This window comes from Arvicanthis niloticus, chromosome 1 (assembly GCF_011762505.2).
Source record: "Arvicanthis niloticus isolate mArvNil1 chromosome 1, mArvNil1.pat.X, whole genome shotgun sequence".
Taxonomy (NCBI): domain Eukaryota; kingdom Metazoa; phylum Chordata; class Mammalia; order Rodentia; family Muridae; genus Arvicanthis; species Arvicanthis niloticus.
This window is the reverse complement of record NC_047658.1, coordinates 153,288,241-153,303,561: the sequence shown is the minus strand read 5'-3', so window position 1 is coordinate 153,303,561 and position 15,321 is coordinate 153,288,241. Positions and strand designations below refer to the sequence as shown.

General features: G+C 42.6%; 1 protein-coding gene across 9 annotated transcripts in view; it reads left to right on the top strand.

The window, feature by feature from the left end:
• Positions 1-13,206, top strand: part of Nt5c2 (5'-nucleotidase, cytosolic II) — a 130,416-nt gene extending 117,210 nt beyond the window's left edge. For 8 of the 9 annotated variants that reach the window (XM_076923726.1, XM_076923760.1, XM_034500588.2 and 5 more), the window contains 13 exons: positions 2,859-2,950; positions 3,076-3,133; positions 4,091-4,184; positions 5,315-5,368; positions 7,068-7,151; positions 7,949-7,990; positions 8,914-9,021; positions 9,243-9,309; positions 9,899-10,069; positions 11,611-11,662; positions 11,775-11,835; positions 11,989-12,165; positions 12,806-13,206. In XM_076923726.1, the coding sequence (XP_076779841.1) occupies positions 2,859-2,950; positions 3,076-3,133; positions 4,091-4,184; positions 5,315-5,368; positions 7,068-7,151; positions 7,949-7,990; positions 8,914-9,021; positions 9,243-9,309; positions 9,899-10,069; positions 11,611-11,662; positions 11,775-11,835; positions 11,989-12,165; positions 12,806-13,039 (1,294 nt within the window). In that variant the 3' untranslated portion in view covers positions 13,040-13,206. Of the gene's footprint in view, positions 1-2,858; positions 2,951-3,075; positions 3,134-3,294; positions 3,427-4,090; positions 4,185-5,314; positions 5,369-7,067; positions 7,152-7,948; positions 7,991-8,913; positions 9,022-9,242; positions 9,310-9,898; positions 10,070-11,610; positions 11,663-11,774; positions 11,836-11,988; positions 12,166-12,805 lie in introns of those variants that run through there. The other variant, XM_034500602.2, reaches the window with a different exon arrangement.
• Positions 13,207-15,321: the final 2,115 nt, after the last annotated feature.

Here is a 15,321-nt window from a genome sequence, read left to right as displayed (position 1 = left end):
AGGCTACGTAGAGAGACCCTTCCTCAAATAAATAAATAAATTAATTAAATCAATAAAGACAGACAAGATGGGATGTCGAAGAGAGTTGTGCAGTCGACATTCACTCAGATGTAGGGCCTGGGTTACATCCACAGCACTGTAAAAAGAAGGAGGGAGGGAGTTTCCTCTCTAGTAAGCAGTAAATATAAGTTATAAATATGTAAGTATCTACTTTTTGTGTGTGTGAAACAGCCTAAAAGTTTTTTTGTTTTGTTTTTTAAAAACACAGTTTGGGGGATGGAGAAATGGTTCTGTGATTAAGAGTACTTGCTGCACTTGCATAGGACTTGGGTTCTGCTTCTGGCCCCCACATGGTGGCTCACAACCATCTATAACTCCAGTTCCAGGGGATCTGCTGCCCTCCTGGCCTTCACAGGCATCCAGCATGCACACAATGCATATACACACATACATGCAGACAGAACAACGCATACATAGTAATCTAAAAAAAAAAAAAAACAAAGAAAAATTAAAAAAAAATAGAAGTTGACACTGTATTTAGGTCATAACTACAACTTGAAATGAAAACATTTTATGCTTTCATAAATTTTCCTGAATTATTTATTCCTGATGGGAAAGTGCTAAAGTCATTACAGTTACATTGGAATAATTGAAGAAGTGGTTTTGGCAATGCTTTTTGTTGTAAGAGGCATAAACTAACTGAAATTGTGTCAGAACATCCTTTAGGTCTGAGATCATAGCAGTGTTCCACTTAGAACGGAAGCACATTGCACAGTGCTGTTGAACAAGCCTTATTGCATAACTCAGGCTCAGAGATGTCTCAGGTGGACAATGAAATGAAGTGAATGTCACTTTGACCTCTCTGAGCAGGCTAGGAAGCTCATCGTGTCCAGGATACTGTCACTGTTACAAGGAGCCCAGTGAAAATGAACCAGGGTTCTGTTTGTGTCTGAGAAGGGATTACATTGTTCTGGCTATTAGTTGAAGAGAAGGCAGAGGGGAAAAAATGAGGAGAAGCAGTTCAGTAAATTCATTTTACATCCAAACTTAAAATTCAAAATACATTGGCCTAAGCTGAGGGTGGTGGTCCACCTGTGTAGTCCGGGCAGGAGTCCATAGGAGTTCAACTCATCTTTGACTACATAGTCCAGTCTGGACTATATAAGACTTTATATCAAACAAATAACAAAAAAGATCTATCAACCTGTTATATATAAAGTTTCTTTTAAAAAAAAGTTTCTGCGGGCGGTGGTGGTGCACGCCTTTAATCCCAGCACTTGGGAGGCAGAGACAGGCGGGTTTCTGAGTTCGAGGCCAGCCTGGTCTACAGAGTGAGACAGAGAAACCCTGTCTCGGAAAAAAAGAAAAGTTTCTGTACATAAAGTTTCATAAAGTAGCTTCTTTGGAAATGCTTTTGAGTAAGTCATTTGTGAGTAAATACAGGTTCATTTAAGCTTAGTGCAAAAGGAAAAGATCTCCGGGAAAACATGAACATGGCAGGGAAACGGTTTTTAAGGTACAGTCGATGAGGTGAAAAGGAGGTCAGTGTCCATCTGGCTTTGTCACACCTTGTTAGCCTAGGGCTGTGGGTCACCAAAGTTACCAGTGTTCCTTCCAAGTCCAAAGACAGTTTCTTCTGTTCCCGTGCATTGTCTTCCCCGATCGTCCAAATTTGTCAGAGGTGTGATGGCTAAAGCAGCTGCACCAGGATTGTCTAAAGCCAGCTGTCACTCACTGCCTGGAGGGATGGCCTGTTAGTGTTGTTCTGGTCTGCCTGAAAGCCAAAGAGATGGCTTTCCACTTAGTCTTTATTTCTTAGAAACTTTGTTTCATAAGGATGATGAGAGGGGTTGCTAATCAAGGAACTATTAGGATTTGATGGCCCTGACTGGAGTCCATACCTTCAAGTTAAGTAACTTAAATAGGACTTTACCCAACTTATACTTATGTGTAAGCTTTATATTGGTTTTCTTTGTCTTTGTGGGGTTGTGTGTGTGCAGGTCAGTGGTGGATGGCAGGTGTGTTCCTCAGTCACTCTCCACCTTATTTGTGAGATACTGTCCTTGAAACTCAGTGCTTTGGCTTGAGTTCCACTCGGCTGTCTGTACCCTTCTTCCCCGTTGCTAGGGTTATGGGCGCACACTGCAGTGCTTGGCGTTCATGTGGGTATTGGGATTCTAAACAAGTGCCTGGTGTTTGCATGGTGAGCACTTTACTGATAGGAACTGGGCCTTGCAGATTAAGCAGGTCAAGTCAGAAGTTTGTCTGCATTCAATAAAGAGGAACAGAAAAAAATACAGCTCAGATGGGTAAGGAAGGCTTGCTCTTTGTTCTACGCTCTATCCAGGAGCAGAAGTGTCCACTTAGGTGTTGCAGCAGAGGCCAGCACACCAGCACCTACAGGAATCCTTTCTCCATTGTCCTTGCCTCTCTTCACAGTCTCTTCCTTCTGCTTCAGACTTATTTATCTTAACATTTTATTTACTTATTTGTTTTGAGACAGGGTTTCACTGTGTCACCCTGGCTGGCCTGGCTGTCAGTGCTGGGATTACAGGGTGAGCACTGTTTATGGGCTGTTTCCTTAATCCGTTACAGCTGAGTAGTTCCCCTTCAGTCTCAGAGTCCCCACAGCCTTCTTGTAGAGGTTGGGTTGTGTGTGCCTAAGTTACCTCCCTAGCACAGTGAGAGCCCTGGGTGTCCTTTATAAGGAGTGCTGTTTAAGGGTTCCCCTTGAGCCTGATCACAGCTCTGTCTTTCACATGTCCATCAATGCATTTAATAAAACATTGATTAGTGACGTTTTCTACAGTTGTTAACTTTTCGTATATCAATTAATTTTTTTTTACGTTTTCTTACAGACCAGAAACTAGAGAGCAGTATCCAAATAAATTTATCCAACGAGATGACACTGAACGGTTTTACATTCTGAACACACTATTCAATCTTCCAGGTAGACCACCTCTGCTTACTATATACATGCTGTCCCTTCGTCCCAGGACCACTGTTCAAGGAAGCTAATTAAATCAGCTTGATGATTTTACTTATAGCTTATTAATATCTTTTCTTCATTTTCAGAGACCTACCTGTTGGCCTGCCTAGTAGATTTTTTTACTAATTGTCCCAGATATACCAGGTATGTTTATACTACAATTTCCTTTATCCAGTTGATTTTTAAATTAATGTACAGGGTTTTAGAGAACTGGCCATTGTAGGTCTTTTCTGCTTTTCTAAAGTGAATTTAGTGCTAGTGAGAGATGCCACATTGCCAGCCTGAGAGATGGACAGCACCAGCAGCTCCATGCAGGCTCTCACCTCCCACACGGCCCCTCTCCTTGCCAGTGTGCTGCAGCCATGTTTGGAAGGGACCACTTGTGACTGGGATTGAAGACGGCAGCAGAGGTGCTAATTGTGACAACTGAGTGGGAGGTTTGTGTGATGCTTATCTGTCCAAGCAGAGTTACACTAAAACCCCCGACTCATTTCACAGCAGCTACCCAGAAGCCATCCAGGGATGGTCATTTAAGTTCATTCTCAGGCCCAGCAAGATCTCACCAAGGAGTAAATACTTATTTTCCCTAAAGCAAAATTCTGCCTAAGTCTTGCACAGGTTAGCCTTTTCTTTTGGGGGAGCTGTGTGGCCATTGCTTGGTGTGTAACAGCCTCCTCTGTATTAGAGTCTGCTAAGTTTGTATCTGAGGCCTTGCCCACTTCAGGGCAATTTGCAGGAAAATGGAATCCAGATAGAAATGAACAGTATCTTTGTACCTAGGGACAATGCCAGAAAAGTCAGGGAGAGAGAACCTATGTTCCAAATGTTTGCTCAGTGAGAACCTGTTTCTAAAAGTGATGAGTTTGGTATTTTGGGACCTTGGCCTTTTAATTCCATCCTGTAAATTATCCTGTATCGTTGTGTTTGCACACAGTTATTATATTCCAAATACCAATATTCTGGCCATTTTAATGCTCTAATGCATTTCGATTAGGGAGCGGTTCCTAGCTAACCACAACCTGTACCACACTGTGATGGGGAACCTTTGGGTCCCTTGGTCATTTCATTCACTGTCTGTCATTTTTTTTCCTCTTTCTGTAGTTGTGACACAGGATTTAAAGATGGGGATCTCTTCATGTCCTACCGGAGTATGTTCCAGGATGTAAGAGACGCAGTGGACTGGGTCCATTACAAGGTACATAGAAGCTGCTGCTTTCCTTGCCTTTTCTCTAACGCTCATCTGTGCTCTAATACTAATTTTGCAAGTGGAAATGTGCAAATAGAGCAGAATGCTTCTTCTTTTTAAAAAAGAAAGTGGAGACGGGCTGGAGAGATGGTTCAGAAGTTAAGAGCACTGGCTGCTCTTGGCAGAGGACCCTAATTCAGTTCCTAGTGTACACGTAGCAGCTCACAACCATCTGTAACTCCAGTGCCAGAGGCTCTGACGCCCTCTTCTGGTCTCTCTGGGCACCAGGCACTCATGTGGTACACAGACATGCATACATGCAAAACATTTACTCACATACATTAACAGAAAAATACATCCTCTTAAAAACTTTTTTTTTCCTACTTTTAAAAAGGGGTTAAGAGAAATTTGTCTCCTGTGTTTATTCTTATCTGACCACACTGACAGTGTTCCTCAGTCTTGAGGCTTAGCACTTAAATTCTATTGCTTGCATTTCTTAAAAAAACATTTAGAAGAATTTTTTGTTTTGTTTTGTTTTTTTGTTTTTTCGAGACAGGGTTTCTCTGTGTAGCCCTGGTATTTAGAAGAATTTTAACATATGAAATTATACTTACATATTTTGTGGATGGTGGTCTGTTTAGATTTTGTTCAAATAACTCCCACTAGTTAGTATTAGATTTATTTTTACTATAAACTGAAAATATGAAAATATTTAAAATATGAAAAATTTTAATTTTCTATTTAAAATGTGAATAATATTATATTTGAAGTCTTTTTTTGTCTAACATTTTTCATTTTGCTAAATAGAATATTTATTTGTTTGATAGTAAGCACAAGTTTTCTAGTAAAGGTTAAAAATGGATTTATAGGTCAGGTGTGGTGATGTACTCCATAGTCCCAGAGTCTGAGCCTGTCCAGGTTCAAGGCTAGCCTGCTTTACAAAGTAAAGCTTTGTCTCAGACAAACAAGCTTGACTTTGAGGGGGACATGATGTCCTAAATCTGAAGTCTTAGTACTTGGGGGCTGAAGCAGGAAGATGAGTCCAAGGCCAGCTGGGGCCCTAGAGCAAGAACTTAAAATAAAAATAAAAAGGAAACATCCCCCCTGGCTTTATTCTTAGTTCTTTTTCTTTCTTCTAGGGCTCCCTTAAGGAAAAGACAGTTGAAAATCTTGAGAAGTATGTAGTCAAAGATGTAAGTATCGAAGAGATAGCCAAGTCTGCATGGTGGGTTTTTTGCCTTGTAAAGACATGAAGGACGAGCCTGTTTATCATGACGTAGATGAGGAAAGGCACTTGCAGCGTAGTCACAAACAATGTCTGCCAGCTTGTAGTTTCACTAGTTTTCCATTTTCTAAGAAACAAGAAGACTCAGTATTTCATGTTTTAGCTCTAATTATTGCAGCTGGAGGGTACTGTGTGCACATCACCATGCAGTGATTGATGCCTTATACAATGTAATCTTCATCAACTGTGAGATGCTACTGTTACTTTTTATAGATACAGACACTGCGGGATAAAAAAAATGCTTAATGTCATGTGGAAAGTCACACAGTTGGAAGGTCACACAGTTGGAAGGTCACACAGTTGGAAGGTCACACAGTTGGAAGGTCAGTTGTTGGCCAGGCTAAGATTCACACCCAAATCTTAAGGGCTACAGATGATCCACTAAAAATGTGCACGGGTCTGACTGACTTAAGTGTCTTCACTCTGTTAGCAAACAATATGAGCACAGCTTTGAAGCCACATTAACGACCAGTGGGTAGACTTAAGTAGCTGCAGTTCACAGTGTTCTTATAGTTATGATGCAGTGTCAGTGTTACTATTAAAGGAATGTATGTGGAACACATACTAAGTGTATATATGTGTGCATGTGTATGTGTATATAATCACAACTTTTCTGTGAGGCTAAGTTGTTTAAAACATGAAGTCGTGGGCTGGTGTATAGCAGTCACAGAGCACTTGGATGTGTGTGCAAGGCCTTGGGTGTAAGCTCCAGGACTGTGCTTTATTTTAGATTTTATATGGGGCAGATAGAGAGCTCAATGGTTAAGAACATTTGTTATTCTTTCAGAAGACCTGAGTTCAAGTCCCAGCACCCATATCTGGTGGCTTTTCAACTGCTTGTAATTCCAACTTCAGGCAGACCTGATGCCTTCCCCTGGCACCTCCACACATGTGCGTGTGTGTGCACACACACATACATTGATAATTAAAAATAATAAGAAGACATTTATCATGTACAGAATCCTAGGATATAGTGACTTACCTTTCCATAGAGTAAAGACAGAATGCAGTAACAACGTCTCTGGGTTTGTCACTAACCCTTCCCCTCCTGTCAAACCGCTGCTCTACCCCTTTCCCTTATTGCTTCACGAAAGATCATAGAACAATTGGACCCACTTTGTGCAAAGGAGCGTTCTTGTGATATGTGCGTCTTTGTTTCTAGGCACACCAGCTGTTAGAATTCCCTTAATTTTTTTTTTCAGTTAAGTGTGGATATTCTAGGTAGCACCTGTACCTGTCGTTATATTCTGCAAAGTTTTTATGAAGCCACAGTGTATACAGTAGCATCATATTTAGTAATCTTCATATAGAATTTTGGTACAGTTTGAAAATCAATAGTGAACTTCAGTAACAAAGTAATTTAAACTCTTTTCTGAGGCAGACTTGAAGATGGTTAAGCTCTCTTATTAATGGCTATATACTTATTTGTGTAAAAAACATACTATGTATGTTAATACTTTAAAACTCAATAATGTGGGTTTTTAAATGCAAATTTCTGAACTCAACCAACTAATCCTTAAAAGGCCTGTTACCTTTTCCTGTTTGGGCAGAGTTACAGTCTGTGACAACCAACACTGACATTCTTTGTCACTGCTTCACCATTTCAGGGCAAGTTGCCGTTGCTTCTGAGCCGAATGAAGGAAGTAGGGAAAGTGTTTCTTGCGACTAACAGTGACTATAAATACACAGATGTGAGTACTTAATGTCTGTATTTGCTTATACAGGGAAGGGTGTTGACCCAGAGGACTGTGAAGACACTGAGGAGGGCACATAAGTGCATAGCACAGAGGACATGTGGAGTCTCGGCAGTCTTCCCTAGCATCCTTTTTTTTACTATTATAGTGGCTATTTAAAAGTTTAAATTTGGGAAGTTAGTCGAAGGGTTTATGCTACTATAATGGCTTCTCTACCCTTTCAGAGAATTATTTATCTATGTCTGAGAAATCATACCCTTTCTTCTATGTCCCTTTATTGTTAGAAATCCCATAGTGAAAGGTGATACAATCTTTTGAATCTTAGAAATCAAAATTTACCACTTCTTGTGTTTAAAATTTTTTTTTAAATCATGATTAAAGGATACAGAAGGGGGTAAAAAACCACACAGAGTCCAAATTTAAACACCTTACTTTTGCTGATGCAGTTATAGGTTAACAGTCCTATCAGGAGGTTCTGCCCCTGCCCCAGTGCACTGCTATAAAGTGGCAGTACACTAGCTCGTGTGAGTCACTGCTTTTCTCTGAGCCCTTCAGTCTTTCTTGTCTTCAAGTGACTTCAGGAGAGCTGCATGGGGCAGGTGGGTGAACGTGTGCAGAATCACCTAGACGTCTGAGAAGCCAGCTACCCTTTGCCTGATGAAGCAGTAGTTTTTAACTTCCTCTGCCATGATTTCATAAGTTATGGAGAAATTACGAATGTAGTTAATCTTGCTGTTAGAAAGCTTGTGTCTGTCCTGAGCAGAAGTCACATGTACACCTTTCTTTTTCCCCAGAAAATCATGACTTACCTGTTTGATTTCCCACATGGCCCCAAGGTATTATACTAATTTAATATATGTTGTTTTTAAACTAATTTTCTATGTCTTGTGTTAACTAATAACGAACACATGTAATCATTTTAGAACACTAAAGGGAACAGTGGCCGAGACCCTCCTAGCTTTAGAGGGCCTAGCGTTTAGTCAGCATTAGAAGAAGTAGTCCAGGACTAACAGAATTTAAAACCTCTGGTAATCTAAATATTTATTATATAGAAATAAAATGAATATTTATGTGGTCTGTAATGAATAGGATCAAAATAAGTTTTTCAGCAGAATCACTTGTGTTGTGAGGGTCAGATTGAGGGTGATATTAGTTTAACAGAAACACAATGCTAATGTGAATATTCTTGACAGTTTCTAGATCATTTACTGCTGAGTGTTATGCCAAGGAAGCAATTGACTTTGGTAAAAGTCTTTCTGTAGTGTGACCGTGCTCAGATTTAAAGAACAGATTGCAGCTTAGTCACACACTTAAGGATCTGAATCCTAACTTCCCTGAGTAAGCTTCAGCAAATACCAAAACTACATTGTGTGTAGTACCCTTCAGGTTGGCTTGCAAAGGTTAGCACCATAGTTCCATCTCAGAAGGCAGAGTGTTAGTCACCATAATGCCATCTGTGGAATGAGCTGAGGCCAGTGTCAGCCTAGAGCCATCGTTCTAAGGACAAATAGAGTCTCCCCAGTTTGTCCCTTGCATTGTAGCTTGCAACTGCCTAGCTTTTCTCATACTTTATGTTTCAAATACTATGGAATAAGTTACTGTACTTCAGAGAATAAATAATTTAAACTGTGGAAATTATCAAAGCTATTACTCACACCTGTCAGCTTCCAAAAAATTTATTTTAGAATTCTTTGTCTTTGATGAGATTAAGTATGAGGGGGCGGTGATGATGTGGCTTTTGCTGATTCTGTTCCACCAGCCTGGGAGCTCCCATCGGCCATGGCAGTCTTACTTTGATCTGATTCTGGTGGATGCTCGGAAACCACTCTTTTTTGGAGAAGGCACAGTACTGCGTCAGGTGGACACGGTAAGTTGAGAATGTTCTGAGACATGATCCTTGATGTTCACCTTCCCACTGCCTCTTTTAACTTAATGGCCGTAATTTCTCTTTTGAAGTTGGGAGTTTTGATTTTACCTGACCTAGCCAACAGCGCTTCTTAAGAAGAATGCGTGCTTGGTCAGGTAGCGGCATGGGTAGAGATTGTGATCAAATGCCGTAAGATTTCAGTCTTTATTCTTTCTACCCAGAAAACTGGAAAACTGAAAATTGGCACCTACACGGGCCCCCTGCAGCACGGCATCGTCTACTCAGGAGGTGAGCCGCCTGTCTCCTGCTCAGTGAGCATTGGCTTCCCTGAGGCACCCCTTAAGACTTCACTGTGAAAAGTCTCAGCATAGTACCATGTAACAGTTCTTTAGGACCAGAAATGTCATCTCCCAACTCATCTGCCAGTGAAAGCCAAGAGGATTAAGTTTTGTTTTCCTTAAAAGATCCTTCTGTTGAGGGTTTCTCTCAATGTTTTGAAACCATTTTGGGTTATTTTTTCTTAAAAGACTTTCAAGAAGCCCACGTAGATGCATTTAGTGTCAAGAGTCAGAAGCAATTGAATAGAGCCAACTTAATGATAAGTTCGTGATGAAAACTGGTCAGGGCACCTCTGGTGGCTCTGAAGACTGCACTCTGAGGCCACTTACATGCTGCGTAGACATCGCACTGCTGGGCTCTGTCTCCAGCCCAGCTCTGGGGTGTTGACACTGTCTTCCTGGAATTCTTACACAGTAGGGCTTCACCTTTGTCTTTAAGAAAGGCTCCTCTTTCCCATAATTATACATTTCTTTAGCATGGCTGTGGTGCTTTGAATGCCTCCGTTACTATAGAAACATTTCTCATTTACTCCTTTCAGGTTCGTCTGATACAATCTGTGACCTGTTGGGAGCTAAGGGCAAAGATATTTTGTATATTGGAGATCACATTTTTGGAGACATTCTGAAGTCAAAGAAACGGCAAGGGTGGAGAACTTTCTTGGTGATTCCTGAGCTTGCACAGGAGCTCCACGTCTGGACTGACAAGAGTTGTAAGGATTGTCCCTCTTAGTTAAAACCTTCGCCACAACGTCTGTACCTTATGTGACAGCTTGGACTTGATTCTCTTAGAGAAACCATTACTCAGTCATTTCATACAACTCTGGAGTGTGTGTGCAAGTGTGTGTGTGTGTGTGTGTGTCTCAGATTTTCAAAGCCCTTTGAGGTAGTGTAGAATGTGTGTGTGTGTGTGTGTGTGTGTGTGTGTGTGTGTGTGTGTATGTCTCAGATTTTCAAAGCCCTTTGAGGTAGTGTAGAATGTGTGTGTGTGTGTGTGTGTGTGTGTGTGTGTGTGTGTGTGTGTGTGTCAGATTTTCAAAGCCCTTTGAGGTAGTGTAGAATGTTTCTGTCCTGGGATGAGTTATAGTAACAATTTGTGAACTATGACATCTACTTCCATCTGTAGCCCAGGCTTCTTCAACCATAGCTCACTCTCTCCATCTTCCTAACACTCTGTGATTCTGGGGCAGCAGTGGCTCTGAATGCTAATAACCTGGTATTTGTGAAGACAGAGGCCAACTTACACTCTTAAACCAAGCCACCCAGTGTGTATTATGTGGTACCCGCCCTTCAGTTGGGCTACAGGTGGCTGCATAAAGGCATCTGATAGGCAGGTTCTCCATAGTCCTAGTGCACCTCTCACTGTGGTAAGAGTTACCAGCTCTGCCAGCGTGCCCTATGTTGATGGGAACTCTGGTTTCTCTACTCAAAATCTGCATGCACCTTGGCCTTATCCTCCCATGAAAATGGAAGGGAGTATCTGCCTCCAAGTTGACCTCAGCTGAGGTAGTGTAATATAAAGGAAAGAGAAGCAATGGTTCTTCTTCTTCTCTGTGACAGAACACAATTAGAAGGCTCTTCTTGATTGTGAAGATGGTAGAAGTTCAGTAGATAGATTAGGGTGTGATTCCCTTGGGAGCGTGTGGTTGATACTAACTGATGTTGCCCATACATTTTATATTTCCTGCCTGTGAAGTTTAGAAGTCCAGTTGAGTAGTGACTCTAGACAAGACACCTGATTCTTAGTCCTTTGCTCCAGATTGTCGGGGCTTAGTGGGTAAAGGTGCTTGCTGCTGAGCTTGGCCGGAGCTCAGTCTCCAGAGTCCGCATGGTGAGCACTGAGGTCCACACATTGTCCTCTGTCTTCACATATGCCGTAGCATGTGCAAGCCCGTACACGTCCACACACAACTTTTTTTTTTTAAGTCAGACTATCACTTTGGTGTCTGCATCCAAGGGATTAAAAGTTGATCATTTGGAAGCCCAGAATGAGCACACAGATGGAGGGGTTGTGGGCTGTGGCTGTAAGTAGGAAAAGACAGTTGAAAAGGAGACTGTGGTGTCTGTTGGCAGAGTCCACGTGGGGTGAAGGAGGCACAGGGGATTTATATACCTGGCATGATCGACCCAGGCTATACTTTTTGGTCATATGTGAAATTTCAGTAGTTTGAACATCATTTAAAAGCCATCATTTACAAGGTACTTTTGCTTGATTTGTGTAAAACATTTTCTTTTCCTTTCCAAAATTAACTAGCACTTTTTGAAGAACTTCAGAGCTTGGATATTTTCTTGGCTGAACTCTACAAGTAAGTTTTCAGCTCCACAACTTAATGCTCCAAAGTCCACCTCCCTCTCCAAGTGACACAGGGGACGCGTGTTCTCTCAGAGGTCGTCACCATGTTCTCCTCTTGTTCCCAGGCACCTGGACAGCAGTAGCAATGAGCGCCCGGACATTAGTTCCATCCAGAGACGGATTAAGGTATCCAGATGAGACTTGGGACAAAACATGGGAAGTCAGCTGTCTGAGTCACTTTCATGTTTGATTATGCAGGGACTTGTAGCTGGTAACCGTCAAATAGTTGCATGAGCTGAGGACTCTTTTTTTTTTTTTTTTTTTTTTTTTTTTTTTAAGAAAGTAACTCATGACATGGACATGTGCTATGGGATGATGGGAAGCCTGTTCCGTAGTGGCTCCCGGCAGACGCTCTTCGCCAGCCAAGTGATGCGCTACGCTGACCTCTACGCAGCGTCGTTCATCAACCTGCTGTACTACCCGTTCAGCTACCTCTTCAGAGCTGCCCATGTCCTGGTGAGTGCATTGTGTTTGACATTTGAGATGTACCATAGAGGGGCTGGAGAGACGGCCCAGTGGTGAGGAGCATTGGCTGTTCTTCCAGAGGTCCTGAGTTCGATTGCCAGCAACCACATGGTGGCTCACAACTGTCTGTAATGGGATTTGATGCCCTCTTCTGTCATACATGCAAATAAACATATGTATAGAGCACTCATTTGTATAAAGATGTGCCATAGAGTCCCATCTGCAACCAGCTTTGTGGAATAACATGGGAGACAGTTTGTGTGAAAATTATGACTGGCTTCTGTGATTAGTAAGGAAATGATAGACCAAGGTAGACACTATTGACTCTGACACTGCTTCCTGAAGTTAAACTGAATAGTGAAGACTTCCTATTTTGAGTAGGGTGTGGAAGACTCCTTTGTTAGTGCTAATTGAAATATTGAAGTAAATGTTTTTATATGTATGTCCTGATACTGCTGTTGCAGGACTGGTTAGGGAAGTATGAAAGTAGAATATAATATTCTATAATATTATAAAATATAATAATATTTTCATGCCATGGGAAGTGAGCTGCAGCTTAGGTGTTTCTGCTTGGGAAACCAAGGTCGTTTCCTTTGCTCTGCCTGCAGCCTGAGTGTTTGCTCTGTTCTAGATGCCACATGAATCAACGGTAGAGCACACACATGTGGATATCAATGAGATGGAGTCTCCTCTCGCCACCCGCAACCGCACATCAGTGGATTTCAAAGACACTGACTATAAGCGACACCAGCTTACGAGATCCATTAGTGAGATCAAGCCCCCCAACCTCTTCCCACTGGCTCCCCAGGAGATTACACACTGCCATGATGAAGATGATGATGAAGAAGAGGAAGAGGAAGAATAAGAAGGCAGACCAAAACCCCTGAGCACCCATCAAGTCTGACGGACTCACGGGTCAAGGGGTGGCTTTGTTTGGATTCTGTTAGGGAGGGTGGGAGGACTCCATCAGAAGTCCTGGAAAGTTTGGAAAGTTTCTGAAGGCTTTAAATAATTCTAATCATAGCTACTTCAGTTCTGTGTATCTGTTCTCTGCAGATGGTTTGAAACTATAGGAAGAACAGGTAACATCAGGTGAAGCGCACGCAGATGGCACCACATGGCTTGTGATGGTTTTCTGTGTCTGTTGTCATCAGCGTGTCATCTGGATGCACAAAGGTAGTAAGGGGTTTCAGAGGAGATCCACAAATATTGTATACAGACTGTACCATTGCTCCAAACCACACTTGTCAGTGCATTACAGTGTCGTTTATCAGGGGAGGAACACATGCTTTTATTATCAAGTGTAGTCAGCCCTCTGTTTCCTTCCGTTAGTTTTTGGGTTTCCTTGGTGGCCGTGGCGAGGCTGCTGCTGTGTTGGCTGGTGCCTTTGTGGATTTCCTTGCTGTAGGGTGGTTCTAGACTATGGGGATTTGAATTTGAGACAAAAGTCCTCATCTTTGCTACATTTTTTAATCCTTTGGGGAATGTAGCCGAAGAGTACAAAGGAGCAGGTTGCTAGAACAGTAGCCGCTGTTAGAGCCAGAGCTGCCTTTACCACCGTGGTCTGCAGGAGCATCCTACTCCCAGCCAGAGATGGGACAGCTCTCCAGCAGAAGGTACAGACAGAATCGGTTAGTTCCCCTGACTGTGGGAATGACCTCTTGCTCTGAGTAAAGCCAGAGTCTGTGAGCACGAAGGCCGCGGCTGCTCTGCAGTGCAGGGCTGTCTGGCACTTGGAACAGTTCACAGCTTCTTGCTTAAACTTTCAGTTGTTTTCTTCCATTCTTGGCACTGGTCACTAGGGTACTGGCTGCTCTAGAACCCAGTAAAGTGTATGTCTAATGCTGACATTGGCCCTCGTGTAGTACGGCTGTCAGCCGGCATAGCCACTGCTCTTCACATGGCTTTAGGGTTGGTGTTCTTTTAAGGGAAATACATTTTCAAAATTGCTAACTATATCTGTATCACTTTAAGTTTTAAAAAACTGCTTATATGTACAGTGTTTCATAGGTATATTTTTTTCACTGAGTTTTTAGGCATTTTTTTTTAAGGCAAAGTTTCTTTATGTAGCCCTGGCTGTCCTGGGACATGTTCAGTATGTAGATCAGGCTGGCCTTGAACTCACAGAGATGTGCCTGCCTCTGCCCTCCAAGTGCTGGGATTAAAGGCGTGTGCCACCATGCCTGGCTTGTTTTAAAGTAATCATTTGAAAGGTATAGAGCACAGGTCAACAGCTCAGCCGAGGCCTGCAGCTGCACAGCTTTCCCCGGCTTTAGAGTAAGGCATCCCATGTGCGATGCATTCTGACTGGGATCTCTGGAACATAGGCATGGACAATTAGTTGTCATCTCTGATTTTAAAATTTAGAGACTATCCTAGCCACCCTAGTTAATAATTATTCTCATTAGGAGGATTACCTAGTTTGACAGTGTTAAGCTTTCTGAAGACCAAATCGCCTCTGCGTGGCATGTGACAACTGCAGTGTCACCTTGCATTAGTGCAATCCATAGAGCAGAGGTGGACATCACTCAGCTTGCTTTCTATGTTTTATTGTATTGTGTGGATACAACAGCTTGTTACTGGTGAGGTGGCACTGTTGGCTGGCCGGGACAGTGAGCGAACACTTCAAGTGGCTGTGAAGAACACACAGCAGGAGGAACTCCATGTTGAGTCAGTTTTCTTCAGTCACCAGAAGGAGCTGCTAACGAGCCAGGGCTCTGTGAGAGACCAGCTGGTGACCTCTGCACGCCCCTGTGTGTGCTGGGTGGTCTGGCCAGAGCAGGTGACCGAGCACCGTGACTAGACATTTCAGAGTGCAAAACATGAGTTATCTGTCGCCAGGAAAGTTCTCCACTGTCTTCTCAAGTCTGAATGATTTAGAGGACAGAAATGGCAGCCCTTCCGTCACTCTTGGGAACCTTTCTTAGGGATTCTGAAAACACTCCTCAGTTTCCAGCCTTTGTAGAGCATCAGAGCTCAAGAATCCTTTCTTCAGTGCTAGACTGAGCTCTCAAGACTGGAGTGTGTGGCACTAGGTACCCCAGTGTTCCCAGCCCCACTGGGTCTCACGGCCACAGCCACCACGTCATGCTCACGTCCACAGAGGCACTCTAGGAAAACACTTGAGTGTCTCAGAAACATCTGAGG